This window comes from Telmatherina bonti (genome assembly GCF_933228915.1).
Source record: "Telmatherina bonti genome assembly, chromosome: 10".
In the NCBI taxonomy this organism is placed as follows: domain Eukaryota; kingdom Metazoa; phylum Chordata; class Actinopteri; order Atheriniformes; family Telmatherinidae; genus Telmatherina; species Telmatherina bonti.
The window spans coordinates 17,520,510-17,545,893 of NC_136628.1; the positions used below are offsets into that span (position 1 = coordinate 17,520,510).

General features: G+C 37.3%; 1 protein-coding gene across 1 annotated transcript; it reads right to left on the reverse strand.

Annotated features, from left to right (window-relative positions):
• Positions 1 to 2,185: 2,185 nt before the first annotated feature.
• On the reverse strand, positions 2,186 to 25,293 carry lars1b (leucyl-tRNA synthetase 1b). Its single transcript, XM_079248255.1, has 32 exons — positions 25,180 to 25,293; positions 24,775 to 24,896; positions 23,670 to 23,757; positions 22,632 to 22,712; positions 22,231 to 22,368; positions 21,434 to 21,595; positions 21,227 to 21,339; positions 20,968 to 21,031; positions 20,552 to 20,640; positions 20,111 to 20,336; positions 19,811 to 19,898; positions 18,645 to 18,721; positions 18,439 to 18,492; positions 18,206 to 18,346; positions 17,801 to 17,878; positions 17,544 to 17,629; positions 17,359 to 17,424; positions 16,787 to 16,869; positions 13,496 to 13,634; positions 12,835 to 13,047; positions 12,125 to 12,182; positions 11,851 to 11,914; positions 10,462 to 10,645; positions 10,132 to 10,222; positions 9,424 to 9,564; positions 8,544 to 8,684; positions 7,102 to 7,212; positions 6,803 to 6,913; positions 5,310 to 5,414; positions 4,249 to 4,344; positions 3,770 to 3,902; positions 2,186 to 3,096 (listed from the first exon to the last, which is right to left on the reverse strand). Exons 1-32 carry the CDS (start codon positions 25,183 to 25,185, stop codon positions 2,891 to 2,893), a joined length of 3,555 nt encoding a protein of 1,184 aa, XP_079104381.1. The 5' UTR covers positions 25,186 to 25,293; the 3' UTR covers positions 2,186 to 2,890.
• Positions 25,294 to 25,384: the final 91 nt, after the last annotated feature.

Sequence of the window (25,384 nt, forward strand, 5' to 3'; positions counted from 1 at the left end):
TCAGCAGGAATGAGGAGGTGGAGGAGGGGGCGGAGTGACACTTTCCCAGTGAGAGGGTGTGTGGCGGAGCAGATAAACAGCAGTCAGATGGCTCAGCCACAAGCTGCGTGACCAAGATAAGTCTTATAGTTGTCCTCTGCCTGAGACGTTGCTGTGCACCCCACTAATACGGCGAATGCAAGAAGAGCAGATATGCATCAGGGTGCATGACAATGGATGTCTGGGATGAAATAATGTGCGTGCATATGTGCACTTAATATCAGGCAGCTAATAGTGATTTAAATGGACTCAGCACACACAAATGATTTCCTTTTGTCAAAGCGTGGATATTAAATACAAGTTCAACATATGAAATCCAGTCAGTTTATTCAAAGTCCCATCGTCTCAATAAAATAAAATATTTTGACATTTTACAACAGTAAATGCTGTTTAACAGAAACAGAAACTCATTTGTGAAGGGCTGGGGCGGTAAAGATTTGTTTTAAAAATAGGGAAACAGCTGTAGGTTATCTTCTAGAGGGGGCTCATTTCCTGTGTTCTGACATGACCTTTTAATTTAAGTTGATGCACTGTGTGTGTGTGTGTGTGTGTGTGTGTGTGTGTGTGTATGTGTGTGAAAGTGGGCAACTCAAAAAGCAGAAGGTAGGGGAGCTTCGTACGTGATGAATGGACACGTTGTGAAACTGTCTCTGGTTTGGAGGCTGAGTTCAAAAACACATACACTTCCTCTCAAAAGTGTGATGAGCAGCTGACACTTTTGTTTAGTATAAAAAGTTTAAAAGATGATCAAGTTCCATGAACTTTTTCTGAACCACTTAGTTTAGTTCAGGGTTGCTGGAAGGAGCCTATCTCAGCAATCACCAGGCGAGAGGCAGGGTACACCCTGGACAGGTCGATGATAAATATTTTAATGTGCATTGTAAAGAGAGGCATTTCTGATCTCCATTTGATTATTAGCTTTTAGAAAAAAAAAAAAGTCTTTTTCTTTTGAGCCACAGATTGTCGGACAGACAGAATCCTTCGTGGGAATAATTTAAAGCTTCCAACCAACACATTGCTAAGACTTCAAGTTGAGTGGAACTATTTACATTCAGAAAATGTATTGATTTGCTCCAAAAACTTCAACAATTTCTAAAATAGATTTGAGATTTTATTAACAAAAGTATGATTTTTTTTTTTTTTTTTTTTTTTAGAAAGGATTTCACATATTTTGTTTTATTTAATTTCTTTTTTTGTCCACATTTATCTACAGGTTAATTAAATAAAAATGAGCTTATTTGTAGTAGAAGTAGCATGAAACTAACTTGTCTTAAAATGTCTTTCCACTTTTCTGTTTGCCATTTTCAAATACTGAAACTATTACAACAAATGGAGTAAATATAATTATAATTATACATTTACATCTGCATTCATTTATTATTCACACTTTCTTTTTTTAGGGTTACAGTTACTCAGTCTCCCAGATAACATTTCTAAGGCACATCCACCCCATCCCTGTCTGTAAAAGGATGGAGCATCATCTACAAGATGTCATGAAAGCATTAGTTAAGTGATGTTTAAGGTTTTTATGAAGCCTCAGATCTGACAGTGTTCTTTCAGAAGTTTCATTCCAGGATAACCATGTAGCAGGTGTGGCTGAAAAATACAGCTGCTGCATTGCTGTCAGTTATTGTAAGAGTAGCTATGCTGTTATGATGGTTGATCTACTGATAATAAGTTGGGGTGTGGTTTCTTCTTAGCTGAAGCTGCTGCTGAAGCTGTGGTTCGGCAGCAGGTGAGACATGTTGACACAGATGCAGTCTGTTTCTAAATGTCTATCAGCAGTATTGTGTGAAGGTACAGGGACGGGGGTGGGCAACTCTGGTCCTCGAGAGCCGTAGTTCTGAAGGTTTAAGACATTTAAGACCAGAGTGGCTACCACTCCCCTAAAAGAAGAGGAGCAACTCGGAATAATGACTCCAGATTTCTGCTGTCTGACAGCATAATGTGCTCAAGTTCACCCTGCGTGTACCAGGCAACTGTGGGTAAAAATGTTGCTATGGATGTGTCCCACTGTACTGTGCAGTGTTGTTACGGAATAATTTAATGCGATTTCCAGAATGTTGAGCTTCTTTCTATTTGGGCTGTTTTTACAAGGTAGAAAAAGAAAAACAGAAACTTATTTTTCTTTTTTTTTATTTCTCTGGAAAAGTCAGAAATACATGATCGACAGCTACAAAACAGGAAAGCTGTCTGACAGGCTGCCAAGACTCAAGGGAACAATACGCCTCATCTCTAATGCATAAAACAACACAAAAGACACATTACCATCTATATGAAAATATCAGACAATAAGCAGGATGCAGGAGCAGTCTTGAAATGTGAAAAGATAAAATAAGCAGTGGCCCACAGACAAATGCGATAGTTTGACAGGTATTTGCTCAATGTCTTTGACAAAAGATCTGCTTTAAAGATTAATCGTATGGAAGATCCCTGGCTTAGTATGTGCATCATGACCAAAAGGAAAAACAATGGACCATAATAATTCACAGATTTAGGTGTTATCCTCATTTTCAGCTGTGATTAAAGAGTCAAAACTTTTGCAATACTGTTCATTTCTTGCATCGAGCTCTAACATACAGAACTGTATCAGTGGGAACTCGAACCCAAATACAACTGTACAACTGTTTTATAATAATTCAGAGCTGACTTTTTTTCAGAACCCTCTAGTTACAGCATTCCTTGAGGTCATTTGGAAACAGTGGGGGGGGGGGGGGGGAACAAACGTTCAAAAATCTCTGCAGGTTTAAATAAAGGAGTATTATGCAATTACAGATAAGTGATCGGCTGTCTTGAGTCAAAAATCGCCAGATTGTAACATAATGGCCTTCTGTGTCACAGCGACTGCTCCTTAATTGATCAAATAAACTAGAGTATTCCCGATGTCTACTGTGAGGCCATTGTCAGCTAGAGTGACCCTCTTCTCCTCCAGATTGATGTTAAACACTGATTTGCTGGAGATGGGCAGCTTGCCTTGTTCCTCCTGTCCCAAGACGGGCACCCGGCGAGGCCCGAGTATGGGGTCCTCATACCTCATCAGCTTCACTCTGGACAGATCTGGTGGAGTGCAAGCAGACAATCGGTGGTGTAAAAAGAGAGAAAAATCAAAGGCAGAAGATGGAAAAAAGAAAATCAGGCTTAGTGGGAAGGGGTGAGACAGCAGAGGGTGATGAAAGCAAACAATGTGGAAGGATGACAAGTTACCTAGAGAAGTGGTGATTTATTGAAATAATTATATGAAACATTTTAAAATTGTTTTGTTATTTTGGTTTAAGGCCAAAATACATTCAAGATGTTCTGGTTTGTTATGAAGCAACCAGATCCCTCAGGTCATCAGGGTCAAATCTATTTTCTGTTCCCGGAGTCAAAACTAAAACGGGGAGCGTTCAACTTTATGCTCATGTGGAACTAACTCCCAGAAAACTGCAGGTCTGCTCAAACTTTTCTATTTTTATTTCATTCCTATCATTTATTTTTAAAGTTTCTTTTTAAATGCTTCCTGCACCCCGCTGTAACACTTTTAAAGCTTTTATGGAAAGCACTTTGAATTGTCTGGTACATTAAATGAGCTTTGCAAATAAACTTTCTTTGCCAAGTTTCTTCTTTTCAAATCAGTATGTTAAAAACCGAAAATCAAACATGAAAGATAACAGAGCCGCTGAAACACAACCCATCGCAAAAGAGCACCAACTGTTATCAACAAAAAGCTTTCTTCCTGCATCTTACTGACCTTTAATGAGTCTGTTGACTCTGGCTAGACGACGGACGACGGCGTCTCTGCTGTCCCCCTGTCTAATGTCAACCTTTGTGGAAAACAAGCCGTTGGACGGTTGAGGGTTGATCAGGGACACGCAGACTCCGGCCTACCGGGATTGAAGCATCAAATAAAAAACACAACATTTAACTGAGTAGGAATGGACAACACTGGATTTTTGGCTTCTATCTGATATTTTACACCTCCTTTGCCTGATAACTGACTTAATACTGAACTTCATACATGCTGATAATATCGTGCATCTCTGTAACTGTGTACAAAACTGTTATCACTGACAAACAATAAAGCCTTCACTGAATAAAGGCTCAACAGAGACAAAAATATGCTCACGTTCATAAAATAAGCAAAGAAAGAAAAGATGTACAAGAAGAGGTTCATTTACAACACTCCCTGTATGTACATGCAAAGTTACGCTGAACAGCCAGAGCTTTTACCTCAGTTCGGAAAATGCTGAACGGTTTCCCAGGGCAACAGTCCTCCTTCACTTTGTCATCAGCCTCAGATGCAAATAAGACATCAATCTGCTCCAACTGTCATGGAAAAATGATGAGAATACATTTGTGCTTAGCTGAGCAGTATAATCCACTGGAGTGTGTGTGTACAGGTGTGCTGTGTGTTTGGCATGCACACTGGCACATCCTGGTGGTGTTAACCAAGCTCAGGCAGCAATCTGAGACTTAACATCTGGACTTCTCACAGGCTGTCACATTTCCTTCTGGATAGTATTTCAGTTAGAGGAGAAACAAATGACTGTAGTAGTTAGCAGCAAAATGCTAATCAAGGATATCTTGATAATACAAAAAAAAGACAATTTGTTGGTGTCTGACATTGGTAGTCTAAAGTGAGGAGTTATGTATTTTCCTGCATGTATTACAGAAACTTGAACAAGAAGAGTTTAAAGCTCCTTCACTAGTCCCAAGTGCCATGGATTTATCAGAAATCAGTTTTTAAAGCATAATAACCTACTGAAACCATCTAACTGCTGTTCTAACATCTGGATGAACCCTCCTTCCAACAATATCATCCTCGCCAGTCCTTGAAAACTGAGCACATTTCTTTATCATCAGGGCTTTTCTGTTAACTTGTCCAGGGAATAAGGTGTCAAACGTTTCCTCTGATGTGCATCGAACACAGATCTCCTTTCCAGAGTCTAAATCTTTGGAGGTTTTCCTGAAATATCTTCCAGCCTTGGGTTTTATGTTATGACAAGGCCAAGCTTCCGAACAGACAAATGCTCCTGTCTGACAACTGAGCTCACAATCATCCCAAATTCTTCTAGCAGGAGTGGTAAAATTCAGATTTGAAGCCAATTTTTTTTTGAGTAAAACATAAAGCTTCATCTGCATATCACAGTTTAACATTCATGCAGAGACAAACAGAAGCTGGTTAGGTAAAGTGGATTTTAGATCTGCCAGCTCTTCTTATGCAACAGCATTATAAATTTGTTGTTGAAAAAGACACTTTTGGTTTAACTGGATGGTGGATCACAAGAGACCTCCAGAGAATTGGTTAGGTACACCAGGTTCTCCATAAGGACAGCCCGCTCATCAAACTCCAGCTCCAGATCCAAAACTCTGGGTCCGCTCTTTTCTAGGTTCTCCTGAGGAACATAAAACAGAAATGTTCAGCATTAATAATTCACATGATTAAATAAAGACATGAGGGGAAAAAAAGGGGGCAAATGTAACAGTTCAGTTCTCCACAGGGCAAAGGAACTGCACCATATCTTATTATTAGGAAATTTTTTGGTAAAATGTTTTATTAAGAAATAAATACAAATGATCCATTATAAAAAAATTTGTCATTTTTATTGTTTTTACTGATCCTTTTACTTGTTTTCTTGGGCATTGTAGCAGCAGAATGATGGTCTGGCTATTGTGTTGTTTTCTTCCAAATTGAAATGTTAAAAAAAATTAGACTAGAAAAGAGTTTTGTACATTTTTTGGTTTTTAAGTCTACAAAAATCAGCAATACCGAAGAATTGTGAGAATTGAAATTTAAATCAAAACGGCACCCAAAATATCAGAATCGAATCGGGACAGAAGCATATCGTCACAGCCTACTTATTAGGGGTGGGAAGATCTAATCAAAAAATCAAATATTGGGATTTTTTTGCTTCACAATTTTAAAAAATAATTTTTTCTTAAATAAGTAAAAATAATCAGTTGTGAAATTTTTTTTAGTCATTTTTATTATTTTTATTGATATTTTCACTTGTCTTATAGCAGCAGAATGATGGTCTGGCTACTGTGTTTGTTTTTTCCTAACTGAAATCAAGAAAAAGACGTGCAAAAAAAAAAAAAAAGGTTTTGTACATTTTCTTTTGTTTTTAATCTACAAAAATCAGCAGTATCGAAGAATTGTGAGAATCGCAATTTCAATCAAATTGGCACCCAACATATCAGAATCGAATCGGGACAAGTTAAGTTTGTTGCATCAAAGCAGTGAAACTGCATCACCTGAACAAAGCCATCAGCACCAGAGAGACATGACTTTTGCCATTTTAATAAGCTATTTGTTTTTGATCAGTTATTAGCTACTTTCCTTTAACCAGATATACTGGTTTCATAACAGAAAAACTGGCTGCAGGGATGATAAATTGATATTAGTAAATTTGTGTGTCATTTTTACTGTTGAAACTGTGCTTTGCACTTTTTTGATCAATAAGCACATTGAGGATAAAAAGCAACGAAAAAGAAAACTTGTGAAGATGCAAACTCCAGTTTTATCCCAATTATCAAAATAAACACAGAAACAATCAAAGCTCCAACCAAGCAAGAGACACTTATTGACTTACTGAGTCAAGGGACTCAGGCAACAAACTTAAATCAGACAATACAAACAAAGTAAAAAGGAAAGGGGGGGGGGGGGGGGGGGGGTACTCTAGACTTAAATGTAGTGCTCAAAAGTATAAAATGTAAGTAAAGGTAGATATTATTGGTAAAAAGGGAGAGAATGATGGAAATGGTTTTAATCCACCAGCTTTACCTTGATCATGGCTACAAAAGGCATGACTCTCTTCATGTATTTCTTCAGCTCTGGCAGGGCTCCCAACTCGCTTGCTATGACTTTGTTGTCAGGAAGGACACCGTTGTTACTCTACTCAGACAGCAAGAGGAAGAAACAAAGGAGTGAGAATCTGAACTAACGGCCTTGTAAGTGATACGTAGAAAGATGCAAAAGGTGTCTTTTGGTGCAAAGTGACACCATGTCATTGTGTAGCTTTACAAATAACAAATGTGCAAACTCAGCACTGAATATTATTAGATGATGTGATTGTTTCTCACCTTATAGTGCTTGCCAAGCAGCGACAAGGCACTGTGCTGCCATGGAGGGTAGCTCTTGGCCACATAGATGGTGCAATGGGAGGGCTTGGCAGGGGGCTTTGAGTCACCTTTCTGTGGAGAGGAAGCAACACTTTAAGACATGAAGTATTTCAGATGCATCACTTAATAATTTTATCAGGCACTAATAGCAAAGGAGCCTCAGAGGAATGTAAGTTTGGTTTTGTAATATTAAAGATGCCAGCTGTTCTTTGTTTGAGTTTTTGATCATCTAACCAGGACCTGTGAGTTCAATTTACATCATGGCGGTCAGGTCTACACCAAGTCTGTACTTTATCTAGGTTTCCATAAATAAATCCTGATGGGGAAAAACAATGAATAAATACGTTTAAAAAAATCAAAACTTAAATCAAATACGTTTTGTCAAAATGGTCTAAATCAAACTTGTTTTTGTCCAAGGGAAAGTGCTAAATACTTATTGCCAGTGAGACGTAACTAAATGTAACTAAATTTGCTGCCATGTTAACAATTAAGCTAAAATAGAACCTGAGCGGTTTTATAAAACACACGCTGTTCCTTTTGAAGGGACAGCAAATGCTCTTTTTGTTTGTTAATATGAAGTTGCTCTGAATGTACATAGATCATGTAAATAATAATACAACATTTAGCATCCCTGCCTTTCTTTTTCTACACACTTCCCACTAGCCTTGCAGTTTCATTTCCATGGCAACAAAACATTTGCGGCAAATCAATAACACCGGCCTGGAAACCTACGATACTGCCTGTCTTAGATTTAGTCAATACTTGTTTTGCTTTTCCCCTCAGCTACCAACAGCCATGTATTGAGCTGCCAAACTGTCGAACAATAGACTAACTTTCCTGCTGTGAACACAACACAGATTTAAGTCTTCAGGTGTATCTGAAAGGATACGGGAGGCTGTTGGAGTCACCAGGGTACAATATTAATAATCCACAAGTGCTGCTAGTCAGATTATTAATGTGGACCACATCAGATTTTTTAAACCCCCTCGAAATTCTTTAAAAAAAAATACAAATTTGTTAATCAAACCAAGTAAATTATTCACTATATTCTCTTTTGTTCGTAAATTATAAACTGCTGCTACAAGTCAACTGTTTTTTTTTTTTTTTACTGCCGAGGCCTAATCAATTCAGCCTCCTTAATCTGCAGGTTTGTAATGTTTTTCCATCACTGTGGAATCCAGCCATCAAACTGTTGAAAATCACCGGAGAAAGAAACGCTTCACACACACACCGCTGACTTCAATTTCTTTACTATGTGTATGAACACACTCAGACAAGTACTGGGTCTTATGTAAACTGTTAAAAAGAAAGCAAATCAATTCTGAAATCAATTTTCATTTCAACAACCAAAACACCTTTGCAATTGTGAGGTAAACACGTGACAGTCAAGACTTGCATCTTACCTTGTTTTTGGGGGGGAGCATGTATGCTTTGAGCCGCAAACGGAGGTCGTGAGCAGTTTCCATCAGGTACTGAGAGGAACGAATCAGAATCTCATCAACTGGCCCTGCTAAAGGCCACGATGCTTTCATCAGAGAACCGGTCTGGCAGAAGGAAACGTAAGGAGGGATGAAAAGTTAGTCTAGGAAACAGAAGATGCTCAAGTGGCATGAAGTGTTTCTTTTAAATAGTAAAGCCAAAAAAACTGCCCAAGTCATGTTTCATACAAAAATAAGAGGTAGAACCACCATATAATTTGTGTCAATTGTATGTATTTAGCTAGCAATACTAAGCACATGATTTTGGGGGGGGGGAAGTTGTGTTGCTAAGCGACAACTGAAAAACCTATCTCAAACACAGCAGCACTCCTTTATATTCATAAATTTGAGTGTTAAAAATATTCTTGGCTCGCAGTGCATCTGCAAGCGTAAACAGTGTGTGTGTGTGTGTGCGTGTGCAGGGAGGCGATGGAGGGGTGTTGTTCATTTCATGCTGCAGAGAGGAAAAAAGCTCAGTGTGAAGACAGACCCCCAGTGGACTTGCATATCAGCAGTGGAAATGTGCTAGTAGCCACTTCACACAGGTAAATGAGCAATGGGACCAGCACAACTGCTCGCCCATGTGAACCTATAAACTTAAGCTTCTTGATCCCAGGTGCACTCATGAATGTAAATGAATAAAGCAACTTGAAATGTTTTCTCTGGCTGCCTTTCCGGTGTAGATAAAAGTATACAACAGAGACAAGAATGAAAGACAAGCAGGAGGAGAGGATCAAGGTCAGATTTAAACCTCATCAGTGCATGAAACATGAAACACAGTGTGATGTTAAATCCATGTTTTTACCTTGCCAAGCAGACCCCATGTGTATTCACACAGGTGTGGGCAGATTGGGGCCAGCAGCAGTGTTTGTCTCTCAATGAACTGGAAGACGAGGTCTCTGTGCATCCCTTCGATTGCAAGTTCACGATACTTGTCTTTGGCAGCCTGAAAACACATTCATACACTATTAAAAACTATTGTTATCAGTCAAGTGAAGTGAGGAATTTCACTTCTACATTACACATTTCTAACTGTACTCTTCTTTAGTCACATACAGTAGAACAACGTTTTAGTGTGTGCATGGTCATTATTATGCTACATAACCCACTTCAGCCCACATATGGATGTCCAGATATCTTCTTTTAGGTTTATCACATCCCATCAAACTCTCCTGACTAAGATGCAGCCAAACACACTTGACCAACATTCTACCACATTCATGTAATAAAGGTTATTTTTCTTTCTCCAAACAAAACCAAATTTGATAAATTCCGCATAATCTGTCATCTGTTCCCAAAATATCTCATATTGAGTAATTAAATGGCCGAATCTTAATTCAATTTCTCTTTTTAACTTCAGGGCAATTTTTGGGCCATATTAATGCAGAATTACAAACCTCTGAAAGTGTTTACATTTTTCACAAAGAGCTCATAATAAGCTTTAGGAGCATGCCTGTCTTGAAGCTACAACAAAAAAAAATCTGTAGCTCTTTTCTAAAACAATATTGTGTACCTGGAACTCAAAAAAGCCACTCTTCAGAGCTTCTTTGTACATCATCCTTTCATAGTGCTGCTCTGTCTTTAAGATGCCAGCATTCATCTCACTAGACAGAACACAAACATTTTTCAGTCAGTGTATTATTCACTTGTCAACACAGTACATAAAGAAATACACATACTATTGTTCAGCAACAATACATAAAGTTATGAAGATTGAAATTCTGGACAATTTAAAAACATTTTCTACATGTATTGATATAGTAATAATTCAGCCATAACTATTTGTTTAAGCTTTAAATCTCAACCCATAACACCTCTGTTTCTTAAAGAAAACTTTGCATACCTGGCAAAGACTCTATCATTGAAGGTGTCTGCAGGGCCAGTCCTCAGGTTGTTCTGGTTGGCAATCATCTCTTTCACCCACTCCACCCATGTGTAAAGGCGCAGGATGCCAGCATCAGCCATGGTCTCAACAAAATTGGCATCCTCCACTGTGTCGCCAGCATCAGCTAGAGCCAGGCGCATGCCTGTGATGAGAAATTGGGTGAAACAACAACGTAGAGAATCCACTGGACATGTGAAAATTAAATGCAAGAGTAGCTTTGTGTTGCCCACTGCATTTATTAGATAGTATAAAATGTAATATCTAAATGTCCATTAGTTTGGGTCTTTCTGTAATCTTATGCAAAGTGCTTTAACAGATGAAGTTCAGAGAGTTTCTGAAATATTCTACAGTCCATGAAAGCAACACTCAAGTGATGTTAGGCTGGAATTTAACTTGATGCTGCCATCTGTTATAGGAACTTAAAACCTGCACTTTATCTCTCAAAGCAAGACAGCTTGGCTTATAGAGTCACAAGGGGATCATCTATCTATTATCAAAAGACAAAAATAAATAAATAAATAAATAAATTATACCATAAAAAACCCACAAATAACAGATGGCTGGAATCATCTTTATGTACTAGCAGTGTGGGCATGATAGGCTAATCTGCATACTAGCCAGGAGCAAACATCAAAAGTTTAGGGTCAAAACTAGAGAGAAAAAAAGCTAAAATATAAAAGTAATTAAAAGTCTAGAGATAACCCAAGTTTTAAATACTCCTAATAGATGATGTACAGAGTATAAACAAAAGGGAATTAAACTTTTAGGCAAACTATTGTTGCACATCAATCCCTTCAGGGATAAATAAAGTATCTTTGATTTGATTCATGTTCTTACAAATCCACAGTAAGAATAAAATATCATTCCTTCTTTCAATGTTTTATAAATGTTTCAGTTTTTAAAGAAATCTTTTCTTCTTTCCTCTGTATCTTGTTCACAAACAGCAGGTACTACCTTTCTGAAGAGCACATCAACCAGAAACGTAACTCGTGATGTTTTTAGCGTACTTCAACAAAAGCAAAGTCAGTCATCATCGACGAGTTTTGTCTAGTGGAGAAGGTTTTGAGTTTACAATACTTTCCCTTCAACCACCTGAAAAAGCATGCAAGTTCATTAATTATCATGCAATATGAATGATCTGACATGCTTCTGGATCAAAATAAGTTTTTGGTTATGATCATCACCAGGTGACTAAGGTGTTCCCAGCACGGAACCAATGTGTTTGACGCATAATTAACACAAATAATTCATTGGAAATAATCACAATAGAGGGAAGAAGGAAAAGGTTAACGAAAGGATGTAGATATATATAGAGACATAGATATATATAAATATATATAAACAAACCATCTGCTGAGAACTTATCAATGGCTTGGCTGAGAGTGAGGAAGTTTCCGGTTGATTTGGACATCTGGTGAAGTGACAGAAACAAAAACAAAAAGCAGATGTTGATGCTGCTGCCATCAAATTAAAGTTGTTTTTAAAAAATAGCAGTCTCCTAACTTTGGATAATGTAAATAACTACAACTATTAGGAAATAACTGTTGTCAGTCTTCCTCTTATTTTTTATTCATTTAATTACATAAAATTAATATAAAAAAGCAAAAAACACTAAACAAACCTTTTCAGAGTTGAGGAGCAGATGTCCATTGGCTCGTACTGCTTGTGGCCACTTCCCACTGCAGATAAAAGAACCTTTTCTTATTAAGGTTTTGTGGCAACATGTTATAAAATGTTAACATTTTATGATCAACAAATTCTTATTCTACTACAACCTAGTTCTCTTAATAACCTCTTGTCTTAGGCTAGCACAATGACTGATATGCCACAAGTGAAAAACATAAAAGGAAAATATAACAGCCAAAAATCTCTTAGTGAGACCAGACTCACGATAAGCTCACATTATCTTTGCACTGGCTTACGAGTTATTAAATATCTACAATGTGGACTTGTAAACTAGTACAAGGGAGAATCTATGCAGATTGCAGGTCTGCAGAGACTAAGCTGCGTTTTCTCAAACATTTCTTCTTATTTGGCATCTTGGTGATGGTGGTGGAATGTGATGTTGTACACAAGTATCAAACAAGGGGATTAAAAAGCTCTTTGCAAATGATTAATCTAATATCAAGCCATACAGTAACCCCTTGTGTCACAGGATGACAGCACCGTAATGCTGAATTACATTGTTGTCAGCAGGACAGACGGATCTCATCACAGAATATGCAGAAAATACAAAACCAAAACCTAGCCCTCTTAATAACCACCCCTTATTGCAGGTTTTCAGAATTAAAATACCCCTCTTTACTGGCTAGGCCAATGTGGAAAACTTACTTGTCTTTGGGCCACATAGCCACATGGTTGTACAGGTAGTAGGATAAATGGTTAGGGACCAAATCTTTGCCAGAAACACGAACATCGACAGGGTACCAGTACTCAAACTCCCTCCTCAGCCTCTGTAGGTGTTCTTTAGGAATGTCTGTCTTGGGAAAAGGAGACGTCTTAAAGAAGATAAAGTCCCACACCTCTCTTGTCATCTGTTCTGGCCTGTGCAAGAGAGGGAAAAGCAGGGGGATGGGGGAATGGGGGGGGGGAATAGGATAATTGCCTTGGTTAGACAGAGGGAAATATTCAGTTCAAGTGAGGTGAGAGGAAGTATTTATGCACAGTGTGACTGGTTTTATATAATCCAGTATTTGACAGTGTTTCTCACTTCTCTGCCATTTTATTTCACAGCCAAGAATGAGATTTAAGGACACCAGAAAGAACTGAGCTATGGATTACACCAGGAATGAATACAAAGCATCAAACAGAATTTTTACAGAGTATATACTCTCTTGGTGGACACTGGTATCTAGCTGCTTGGAGATAGAAGAAGAAAGAAAAAAAAAAAGATGGAGAGACAGTAAAAATGGAAACTTCGGTTTGGGTTTAACACTTATTTAGTCTCATATGGTAGCTTCCATGTGTGCATGTTTGTGTACTGGATACATACCTGATGCCCAGTGGCGACTTTCCCTGTCCATTGAGCACACCTCCCTGGAGGAGGTGCGCTACCGTGTAGTAAGCCATGTAGATTGTAGAGTCAGATAGCGACTCAATCAGCCACTGTTCATCCCAAGGCAGTCGTGTTCCTATGGTAACCAAGGGGCGGGCACCCATGCAGACACATATGCATACAAACAGAGCCACATAGGAAACCATGAAAGAGAAAACAAATGATCAAAACAGAGAATAATCCTCTGTACAGACACAATGTTTTTGTTTGTTGTTGAAGTTGTGTAACCGGTAGGATGTGTGGATGCAAAGACAAACACTGATGCAGAGGATTAAGGAGCTGGTTTCAGAGAGTAATTTCTTTGTAAACAAAAAAGCTGTAAATCTTAAAAATCCCATCAGAATGTATATTTTTAAAGATATCACTAAAAAACTTTTCCCCACACACTTTTTTTTTTTTTTTTTTTTTTTTGCCATTTTCTTAAAATATATTCTTCCTGAGAATTCCCGTCACTTGTCTGTAAGTTATGAAGATGGGATTGTTATTAGTTTGTGGACTTGGTGCAAACACATGACAGGACTTTATGATTGTTGGGGCAGAAACCCCAGTCAGGTTTGCTGGACATAGCCATGTTTCTCCAGGATCAGTTGATCACTGCATGAGAGCTGCGTCGTACTGGATCCCTGTGAAGTGCAGCGGAGTTGGGAGAACAAGCTGGAGCAGACTTTACTCCAGAGATCAGAAACTATCGTCCTCAAGGACTGATGCAGGTCTTGGATACTTTTCTGCTGCAACATGGCTGCATCAGATTAATGAGTCATTAAAGTGGAACTATTATGTGCATTTCAGGCTAATTTATTTTTATTTCTGAGACCAGAAGGGCTGGGATTGATCGAGTTAGCTTTATTTATTTCAGACAGACCCTCTCCGTAGGCTGCCAGATCAGCCTGTGGGCAAAACGAGTGGATTGAGATTCTTCTGCATTAAGGCCCGCCTCCCGCCACTGCACTACATCGGGAGCGCGCACCGCACCTGCTTTTGCCGCCATTGTAATGTATCATAAACAAAAGGATTAGGCTAATATGAACTCAATAAAAAAAACACAAAAAACAATGTCAACACATAGCATACAGCCCTACATGTTGGAACCTGAATCAGACCCTGAAAACGAAGTGGAAAACAGCAACCCACAGCAACGAATGCAGAAGGATGTCTCTCTTTGGTAAACTCACCGGCCATCGTTGGAAATAACTTTATCCCACGTTTTCCACCCACCTGATGTATTTGTACATGCCCTTGTTAACCAGTAGAAGGTAACCAATCACCGAGCCTTATCCCCCAGGACGTCACAAGGATTTCGAAGTAGAAAAAACTCTCTAAAATGACACGTTTTTCGTCACCATGGAAACCGAACCGAGAGAGTGCTGGAACTCAAACTCAAACATGCGTTTAGGTGATTAAAAAAACAGTGCCGTTCACATATCTGATGAGGATTCAACACTGTTACACTGTAGAAAGCTCAGAAAACTCCAAATACCATAATAGGACCCCTTTAACAGACTTAAAAAAAAAAGTCTAGTTTAAAGAAAAACTAGACACGCTGATGGAAACCTCTTTGTTTGAATCTAGTTGAATCTAATCTAATCTAAATTCTGCAGGACACTGGGCCTTAAAGAACAGAGATACTGGTCTCTGCCAGTCAGCAGCTTTTTCCATGATCATAACAAATTCTTGGTGAAAAATGAACTAAACTGCAGACAGAGTTGAAGGTTGCACATTAAGCTTATCTACAGTGCTTGTTTTAACAAATCATCTTCTGTGAATGAATTCAATGAGCAGTAAATTCTGTAATGCTGGCAAGTGGTACATTTTCATGTACAACATCACACAATTTTTTTTTATCTTAATTCAGAAAAACAGTATTTTTTTGTATCTTGCTTCCCCAAGTGAATGTAATATGCATTCACACTCCTCAATCAGCCTCTTTTAAGCACATGTATGCAAGACTCTTTTTTTTTGTTTTGGTCCACAATTTGAAATGGAACAAAATGCTTCAAGCTTGAATAGTAATTAACATTCACAGCAGTGAAGACATTAGCTATACAAACAACATTTCATAAGAAATTTTGATGAGAAAAAAAACATTTTTTTTTTTCTACTGCTGCACCCTCAGTTCTTTTCGATATAAAAAAAAAAAAAATCCAATCTAAGACTTGAAGAGCAGAGGACAGCTAAATATATTACTTGACTTCCTCCACTTTCTTTTTTTTTAAAGAGGTGAAAATCTAGACGGAACATTCCTGATATGTACAACAGACCTTTCCATTTTAAATCAATCATAAAACAAAAAAAAAAAAAACACTTATCTGGGTACTTTAACATTCAGAGTATAAATAATGTTTGTTGAGGAAAACCTTGAAAATATAAATTTACTTCAGCCAGAAGTGTTCACAGAAAAACCACCTCACAGAGAAACTGGAAAGTCTCTCAGACTGTTTGGTATTCTGTTTGGTCAGATTTCATAATCTAAAAATATGTGCACAGGTTTTGACAGTCAAAGAATCTGCACTTTACAGTCCTGGTTGTCAAATTTCCACCTGGCCTTGGCTCTAAATCTATACATGTATTTCTAAAGGAATTGTGCCAGGTTCTTTGTCGTCCGTCCTCTGTCTCCATCTACAGACAAAAAGCCCCTCTCTAACACTACTTGAAGAAATCCAAGGTGTTTTATCAGCAAAATTGATCATATGTGGAGAAGAAGAAATGCTTCTTTTTAATGAATAAAAAAATCTAGAAGAACCAAATCTAAATCAGTATCAACTAGGGGCAGGAAAATCTAATGGAAAAATCAAATATTGGGATTTTTTGCTTCACAATTTTAAACTTGATTTTTGTTTTTGGTTAAAAAATTGATTTTTTTTTTTCTAAATAAATAAAAATAATCTTATATAAACTTGTCATTTTTATTGTTTTTGTTGATCTTTTTACTTGTCTTCTTGGACATTATAGCAGCAGAATAATGGTTTGGCTGCTGTGTTTTTTCCTCACTGAAATCAAGAAAAATGACGAGCATAAAAAAAGTTTTGTACTTTTTTTCATTTTGTTTTTAATCTACAAAAAACAGTGATATCGAAGAATTGTGAGAATCGCAATTTATATAGAATCAGCAGCCAAAAAGTCGGACTCGAATCGTCACAGCCTTAGTATTAACGTTTTATAAGTCATCCATCGCAAGTATCCTTGATAAATCCTGCAGTGCACACACTTACTGCAGAGGAAAACACTTACCGAGACCATAGGTTCGAGAGCAGGCATGTTCCTGTAGCCAGTCCAACGTTGCCTCAAAGTTTCTCCGAGTCTCTTCACAGAAGCTGGTGTTTTTAAATATGCAGCATTCAAAAAAAGTGTTAAAAAATTGAAGATAGGACATCTTTACCTTCTAGGATTAAAAAGACTTCATAAAAAACTGTTTTTGTTATAACTACACTGTAAAAATAATCTGAATTATCTCAAAATATATGAAACAACTCAAAGTTTTTAACTTATAGTTAATCTGTGTTAAGTGTCTATGTTAAATGTAATGTGATAATTTCTGGAGAATTAAAACTTGCCTCCCCTAAGATAGTTAATAAACCAGTTATTTCATATTTAATGAGAAACTTCATTTGTGGAAGGGCAGGGTTGTGCAAACAGCGCTGTTTTTAAATGCCACATGAGTTGTACTTCTTGCTTCTCGTGGAGAATGTAACAGCTTTACTGCTACATCACAACTTTTTTTTTTAAACTTTTTTTTGCCACACATGCTGCAAAAAGCAAACTCCCATAGAAAAGGCAATGTCATGCAGGGGTTAATCTCTTACGTTTCCAAAGGCTTGAGGGCTTCATTGGCCTGTTGCTTCCACTCAGCATCTCCATAGTCCAAATACCTGCCAGACACACAAACAATCTTTTCATAAAAATCACCAAAGGCGCTTGCCATTAGAACATTGTGATTAAATAACACGTGGAAATGAAAGGAGGACACAACCATTCTTGAAGCACTCACCATTGGTCACAGAGAGCAACAACACACTCATCAGCTGATCGTGACATGACCTGTTTTTCTGGCTCCATGTAGATCATGGCTTCACCCTGTGACAGTGTATGAGACAAATGAAATCATTGAATATAACACTGTGTGTCTCTCTCAGCTAAACTTTGCATGATTACCTCAACAGTGAACTGATGTAACAAAGGTCACACTTAATGCAAAGTACATCTGCAAACTTTACATCTAATTAGTTATGAGCAGAAATGTCTTACCCTCTCAACCATCATCTTCTGGATGGGTTTCTTCACGTCTTGGACCTTCTGCCCCTTGTAGCCATCAACAAGCATGATCTAAGAAATGAGAAATTCATTCACAGTAAAAATGTTCACTGATGCATTTATTTTACTAAACTACAACTTCTGTTAACATCAAGCAAGACAGAATTTTATGCATTCACAGATGGATCTGTGAGTAAACCGTGGATACATTTCAGCTTGAGCATTTGTTTTTTTCAGAATTGGACAAAGAATAAAAAAAGCTACCTCTGGGCAACACATAGCCAGGGGCCACTCGTTGAATGATTCAGCTTTGCCTTCAGGGCTTACTTGATTTTCAAATTTTCAAACTTCAAGTCCAATCATAGCACTGTCCATTTTCAGAAAGGTAAAATCACCCACCCCTTCATAAAATCCCTTCAGGTAGACTTTCTCTTTAGCCTCAGCCAGTTTCTCTTTGTCATTCTGGCTCTGGATCTTCAGCTCATCACACACAAGAGGAGCTGAAAGGTTCCCGTATCCTGGGATCTCGATGATTGGGACCTGAAACCGCACAATGATGCACTGAGCAACTGTGACTCAAATAGAGGGTTTAGTGCAAGTGAAATCAAATTGATTTTTAACTAGTCACTTACCGGCTCAAAAGGCAACACCATCTTGTCCTCAATTCCATACTTTTCCCGTAGAGCCTTTTGGAAAAGCAAGAATAAACAGGATCTCAGTAATGTGCCTTAAAAATGTGTTTTAAAGTCATTGCCTTATGCAAAAGAAGAAGAAATTTTGCGCCATGGCTTGCTCAAAGTTAAAAAGTAGATGATCATTCATAGGTTTGTTACATTACCTGCTTCTTCTTAATGTCCCTTAAAGCTGCAATGTCATCAGGAGCATCGGATGGCACACTGGTAACAACACCAGTACCTGAAGAAGACATGGCACAACATCTTTTTTTTTTTTTTTTTTTTTTACATTCAAAGCTAATAAATAGCTAATAAATACCATATGATGGCACATTTCATAAGCATCATGGAAGTAACAGGAAACGCAGATGAACATGATCAGAGTTAATGTTTCCCGTTACACTCCATAAACTTTAGAAACAGGTTGACACGCTGATGGATTCTCATTCTCATCAAATTCTGACATTTCAGTTCAATGATTCAGAAATTTCAATTATTATTATTTATGAAAAAATTGTCATGAGGACAGACGAACACTAAGAAAAAAAACCTCTCAGCAAGATCAGAAAACTTCAAACAGAGCAGCTCCATGTTGTGTCTGTTCTACTTCAAAGGAGAAAAAGCACCACAACTCTTATGTTTTGACAGAAGCATGAAATACTTTTTAATTCTACCTTGACTTGATATTTTAGATCCCAGTATGTTTTCCCCTTTCTGATGAAACATAATTGCAAAAGATTTCATGGAATATTCTGTGCTGTGATAATCGAGGTAATATGAATCGATGATTACTAAAAAATTTCAAGAAGTGGATGTGATTCCTTTCTGCGACTAGACAGAAGAGAAAGGTGGAAAACTCCAAGACTCCTGCTGTGAATGACACTAGTTAGAAGGCAAATACAAGCCTTAAGAATTGAAAAACTAAGTTACTGGAACTTCTCAAAACAAGTTGATCCAATGTTGTTGTCGATTGGTCTCCTAGATGCGGCTTCCTCACAATGGCCTAAAGCATAAAGCCAGATATTAGGGACTGGAGTTTGTGTAAATGGGACTGGGGTTGGTGGGTAGGGATGAGGGGGGGTTTGTGTGATAATCAGTATTATTTGTAAAAAAAAAAAAAATATATAAATGATTTGGTGCGTTTTTTTAAAAATTTGGTTAGGTTACATGCTTGGGTATGTGAAGGCTCATTTTTACTAATTTATGTGGAAATGATGTTAATCTAATGTTTCATCGCTGTTTATGTGAAGCACTTTGTGCCGCTATTTAGCATGAAAAATGCTATCTAAATACATTTTGATTCAATGATTTAATGTATTTGGACTTGTACCTTTGTCTTCCTTGATGGTGAGCATTGGTAAAGCATAGATGATCTTGTAGGAGGTCAGAGGAGCACTCAGGGCAGAACCAAGGATATCCTTAAAAGACAGAGGAAAAAGTCTGATTTAAATTACACTGGAACACAGAAGCTAATCTAAAGAATAAGAGGGTTTCACACAATGAACACGAACCACAAATGAATTTTGAATCAATTAAAGAATTTTTTGCATTTCAATGTTAAACCTAAAACTTTAATAAAGGAATTATTATGCCAATTTATTTTATCGGAGCAACAAGTACGCTGATTTACCTGTCCCAAGATTTCCATGACAACTGGCACCACTCCGTTTTCTTTAGTGAAGCCTTGGAAAGACATGTTTCTGGCAGACCTGCTAGTGGAGATGAAGATGTCTCCACTGACAGTTTCAAAAGCAACATACTTCATGTCCGGTCGCACCCAGCAGTTGGTCTGACCGAACATGGTTTCTGGTCTCAGAGTGGCAGCCACGAGGAAGATGTTTTTGCCTTTCATTCCACTGTGGGGCAGACAGAGAACATGAGAAACTGTACGCTCTACAGAGGAGGTAAGATTCATCAGGATTTAGAGAGTTTTTCCTTTATATAGACAGTTCTCAACCCTTTCAATTCCAAACAAAATATCATACTGAATATAAAAGCTCACTTCAGTAACAGTTTTCACCCAAGAAAGGTCCCTGACAGAAGAGAGTTTAGTGTATTTATGACTTCTTACCTGCTATAAAAGACTTTGGATTTGAACTTTGCTGTGTAAGGTTCAACTATCTTCATCTTAATAAGTGTATACTCCTGTGGTCCCACTCCCTGTAAAATTGTACACGTTGTAGAAAAAAATGAAAATCCAAATAAATGATCCTCATTAATCGTTGTTTAAATAATGAAGCACTTTAATAAATTCAACATGTGAAAAAAGTAGAAAACTGAATGAACACCACTAGAGAATCAAGATCACATGGAATCACAAATGATTTTCATTCTGTCAGGAAGGAAAGAGGCAAAACTAAAATGGAAGAAGAAGAAAGCTGAATAATTTTAAAAGGTATTTGTGTCTCTAAATTACATCAAACTTAGCTGGTAATTAATTAAACTAAATAATTTCAGAATTGTAAGTTTGCTGGATTAATAACATACCTCTCCAGTTTGCCTGTCATGGTCCATGCATGGCTGCCCATCCTTGGGAGAGTAGATGGTATACCTGCACAGGAGTCCAGAACGGTTGCATTAAACCACAGAGAGAAAACAGAAATCTAAACTACCAGAGCCTGAAGTCAACTGTAAAATTCATTTATCATCTAATAACTTTATTTATAACCGCTATACTAATTTTACCTTATTAAAAAAGATGACAACCATAAAAACTGCTCCACAGAAACCTTGAGGAAAAACTCACCTTTTGCCAAATTTGATCTTTTTTCTCTCTTTCAGTGTTACAAACTGCCACCTGACGAAGGAGTCGTAGAAGGGGTTCACGTCGGTGGTGATGAAAGAACGTCTCCAGTCCACCTATGAAAGGATATCATAACATAATTTAGGCACAAGTGATGCTTAAATTATTTTAAAGAAAATATTTAACTGTGACAGTCTGATTATTAATCACCTTGACTCCCATCTGCTTCAAATCTTTGATTGCCAGAGGAGGGAAATACTCCAACCAGTGCTCAGCGTTGGCAAACTTGACAATCTCTCTGTCATTCAGACCCAAAGATCTCATGATGTCCCACTGGAAAGTAGACGATCCAGATTTTGCCACTGCTTTGCTCTAACAGAGAAATACAAGCGGGTTAACATACTTTTGTGTAAAGGACAACTCAAAGTACTTTACACAACTTTCAGCATTACAGCAAGGTGAAAAGTATATTTAAAAAGGAGAATTGAAATAAACTAAAAATAATAGGAACGGAAGAATGTAAGAATTAAAAGCAACTAAAAAGAATGACAGGAATTAAATAGAAACAACATGGAGATTATTTAAATCAGTCTCTTGGTCATTTTCTGAACTGCTTAGTCCAATTAAAGGTTGCAGGCAAGCTGGCGCCCATCCCAGTAATCATAGGGTGAGAGCGCTTATTTAATGCCACACCAAAACAAATTTATATAGCAAAAATATATAAAGCAGATTAAATTGAATACTTTTCACCTCAACTTGAACATGCACAAAAATGAATTATTTCACTTCATATAATTTAAAGAAGTAGGTACAACAATGAAATCTAAATTTCAGCTTATTTTTGTGCAAGTGCTTCTTTGTCCAATTCCTGGACAATATTGCAAAAAAAAGTTGATCGCTGAAAAAAAATGGGCTTAAATTATAATAAATTACCATAAATACGTAAATAAAAAAGAAAACACTAAAATTCAGACTGGAAATTTTTATCTTATCACTCAGATTCTTACCTTTTTGCCCTTTGCTTTGTCTTTGATAATAATCTCCTCAGATGGCTTTGGCTTTTCCTTCTCTTCCTCCTCCTCTTCTGGAAACTGTGGAGGGTTTCCATACAGCTCCATTTCCCTCTTCAGCTTGTCGGCACAGGCCTGGTGGAAACAAGAAGGATTTATTAACCGCACATGGGAAGGCAAGGTACTGTGTGTGAGGAAATTTAAGACAAAGAATTAATAGCAGTGATAACTAAGAAGGCTAATGAATTGAGTTAAGTTAAAAAAAAATTGAAAGTTCTGTCAGCTTGTAGATCTGAAAAACAATAATCTACACTACTACAACTAGTTACACACAGTTTAGTAATATAACTGGAATGAAATGCAACCACACTGATTGAGAAGGGGAAATTCACACCAACCTTGATTGGCATTCCCGTGCAATGCAGCCCAAATGGAAAGAGACATTTCTTCCCTTTCAGAGACTGGTAACCAACAGCAAACTGAGGGAACAGAGAATAATGTCAGAAGCTCGGAGGAAAGTGAGAATAAAATCCTAACATCAATGCATTTAGCAATGCTGATCACTGAAATTATTCTAGCTGTCAGGTTTCCTGTTTATTACATCTAACAACATCAGAACATTTTTCCTCCTAATAAAGTCCTGAATTATGGCCTTTCTTACAACACTTTCATAAACTCATTGGCTACCAGCCATTGTTACAGCAGAGAGCCCCATACTGCCAGCTTTTTGCAGCATTTGGCTCATCGTTTAGGATGCACAGACTATTGAGCTCAGAGAACACAACTATAGAGGTCCGATTTGACTGGATGTGTAATCAACAACGTCTCTGCGCACACACATATGTGTTTCAAGTGCGCACCCCGACACACACACCCAGCCAAATCAGCTTTACATATACAGAATCAGCAAAAGGCATCTTTTGTTGTCTTTGGTAATTAATGTTCAGATTCGAAAAGATGTCAAAAGGATCTTTGGCAGCCAACAAGTTCAATGTTTTGTTACAGTCGTCAAATTGTATGAATATTTTGTTTATTTGTTTTTACAAAGTAAGGTATACAATTTGGTTAACTGCAAACAAATCAGTGATATGAAATTCTCTCCAGTCTCTAATGTTGACTTCAGCTTTAGAAGAAAGCTTGTTCTTATATAATTGTCATGGGATATTTTTTATTAAGTCCTCATTAAAAACTAATCTTTTAAAATCTCATTTATACACATTGTGTAAATTTGTTTTAGTATGCAAAACAATACATTGTTGTTTTCTTTTTTTAATCGTCTATTTTATTTTAAACAAAATTTTGTATCCAGAAGTGAAAGATGTTTTTTTTAAACTTTCCTACTTATTCATTCATTGTATGTGTAACTCATAAATAAATAACAGCAAAGCATTTTAATTCATCACAGTTCAACTGTGTGTTTCTGTTTCGAAACTTACCTCACACTTTGACAAGCTGAATGTGTGGCCAAGATGCAATCGACCATTCATGTAGGGATAGGGAAAGGTGACAAAGTACTTGTTTTTGCTGTAAGAAAAAGAGAAAAAAAAACACACACTAAAGTTGTCGACCATGAGGGTATAATACCTATTATCTTTTCCCCAACATAATGCAGAAATGGGAATGAGAAAATGACAGAGCATCCATTAAAAGAAAAAAAAACTAATTCTATAGATGTTTACTACTCAAGGCTTTAACATTGCTTGTATCAGAGAAAAAAGTCAGTACATATTTATTACAATACAATCAACACCTACAGCTGTTGCTTTGCTTCAGTGACAAGAGCAGCAATATGCAATTTGCTTTCTTTATTTTTTACCACCGCCAAGGTAATGGCATAGATCGTTTTTGCCAGTGTGTATCTGCCTGTCTGTCAGTTATGCAGATTTGTTTTTTTCTGAGAATAGGTCGTGGTGTGACTTAGATTTTATTCAATTCAAGGGTTGGCCTGAATCACCATCTGGATCCAGGATTTTTTTTTTTTTTTTTTTTAAAGATTCTTTATTCATTGAGAGTTCGAGACATTCTCAATGTACAACTCCACAATAGTCAGTTCGCAATGAAACATTAGAGAAAGTTCCCAACATTACAAGATATCAAAGATAGATCTTGATTTTGGCAAAATTGTAGATACTATTATCCAGAACAGGAAATTTGAGGATATTTGGAATTTTTATCAAAGCAAAAGAACAAATTATTATATGATCAAGCAAATACCCAGTACAGTACAGTCAAGGCACTATGGATTTATTATCAATTAATCTATTAGTGCACTTGTAAAATAAATGTAACATATGGTAGAAATCACAATGTGGGTTTAAATCAGCTGCTTGGCTGCGGTCTGTGCTCTCCTAGTGCCTGTCTACTATTACACCTTCATTTAACCTGGAAAGTCCATTGAGAACCAGTTCCCATTTACAATGACCACCTGGGCTGGTAAAACATACATGGGTACATACATGCAGCAATGAACACATTTATAGACAGTCTTACACTCTTCAGGACCACAAACGCTTCAATGTGACAAATAAGGCAGCAACTCACTTCACGCTTTCTCCGACAGTCGCTGGTGCGTCTCTTTCAAATGCTTTCTCCTGATCCCATTTCTCCTGGATTTCTAATTCAATCTTTCTTAGGTAGTCCAACTTCGCTGTTCCTTTCCGCTCCTTTAGTAAAATATTAAACAAAGAAAACAAGTAGGAGAGTCTGCACACTGATAGATTAGATTAAATTTTATATAAAGTGCTTATCTTTTAAACGAGGGCAAAATAAAATATTTTTTCATTTTTGTTGTATCGGTCATGTTTTACTACAGCTGGTTCGATAGCTCGTGTTAGCTAACTTTGCTAACAGCTACAATGAGTTAATGTTCTGGGATAAAACGTGGCCATTTGCTTTAAAGTAGTAATAACCATTCAGAACTGGTACTACCTATAAAAACTGACTTACCGTCATTTTTTAAAAGGAGTAGCTATTTATTATTCTGTCTGTTAAAGAAATGAAAGGGCAGAAATAGTTTACAGTTTGACATGAGAAACCCACGCCACCGGTGCCTGGATGATGACACACGGGATCAGCTTTTCGCACGGTATTCTGGGAAACGAAGTCTCACAAGACATTTCAGGCGTCGTATCTTAACATATCTAGCAAACTA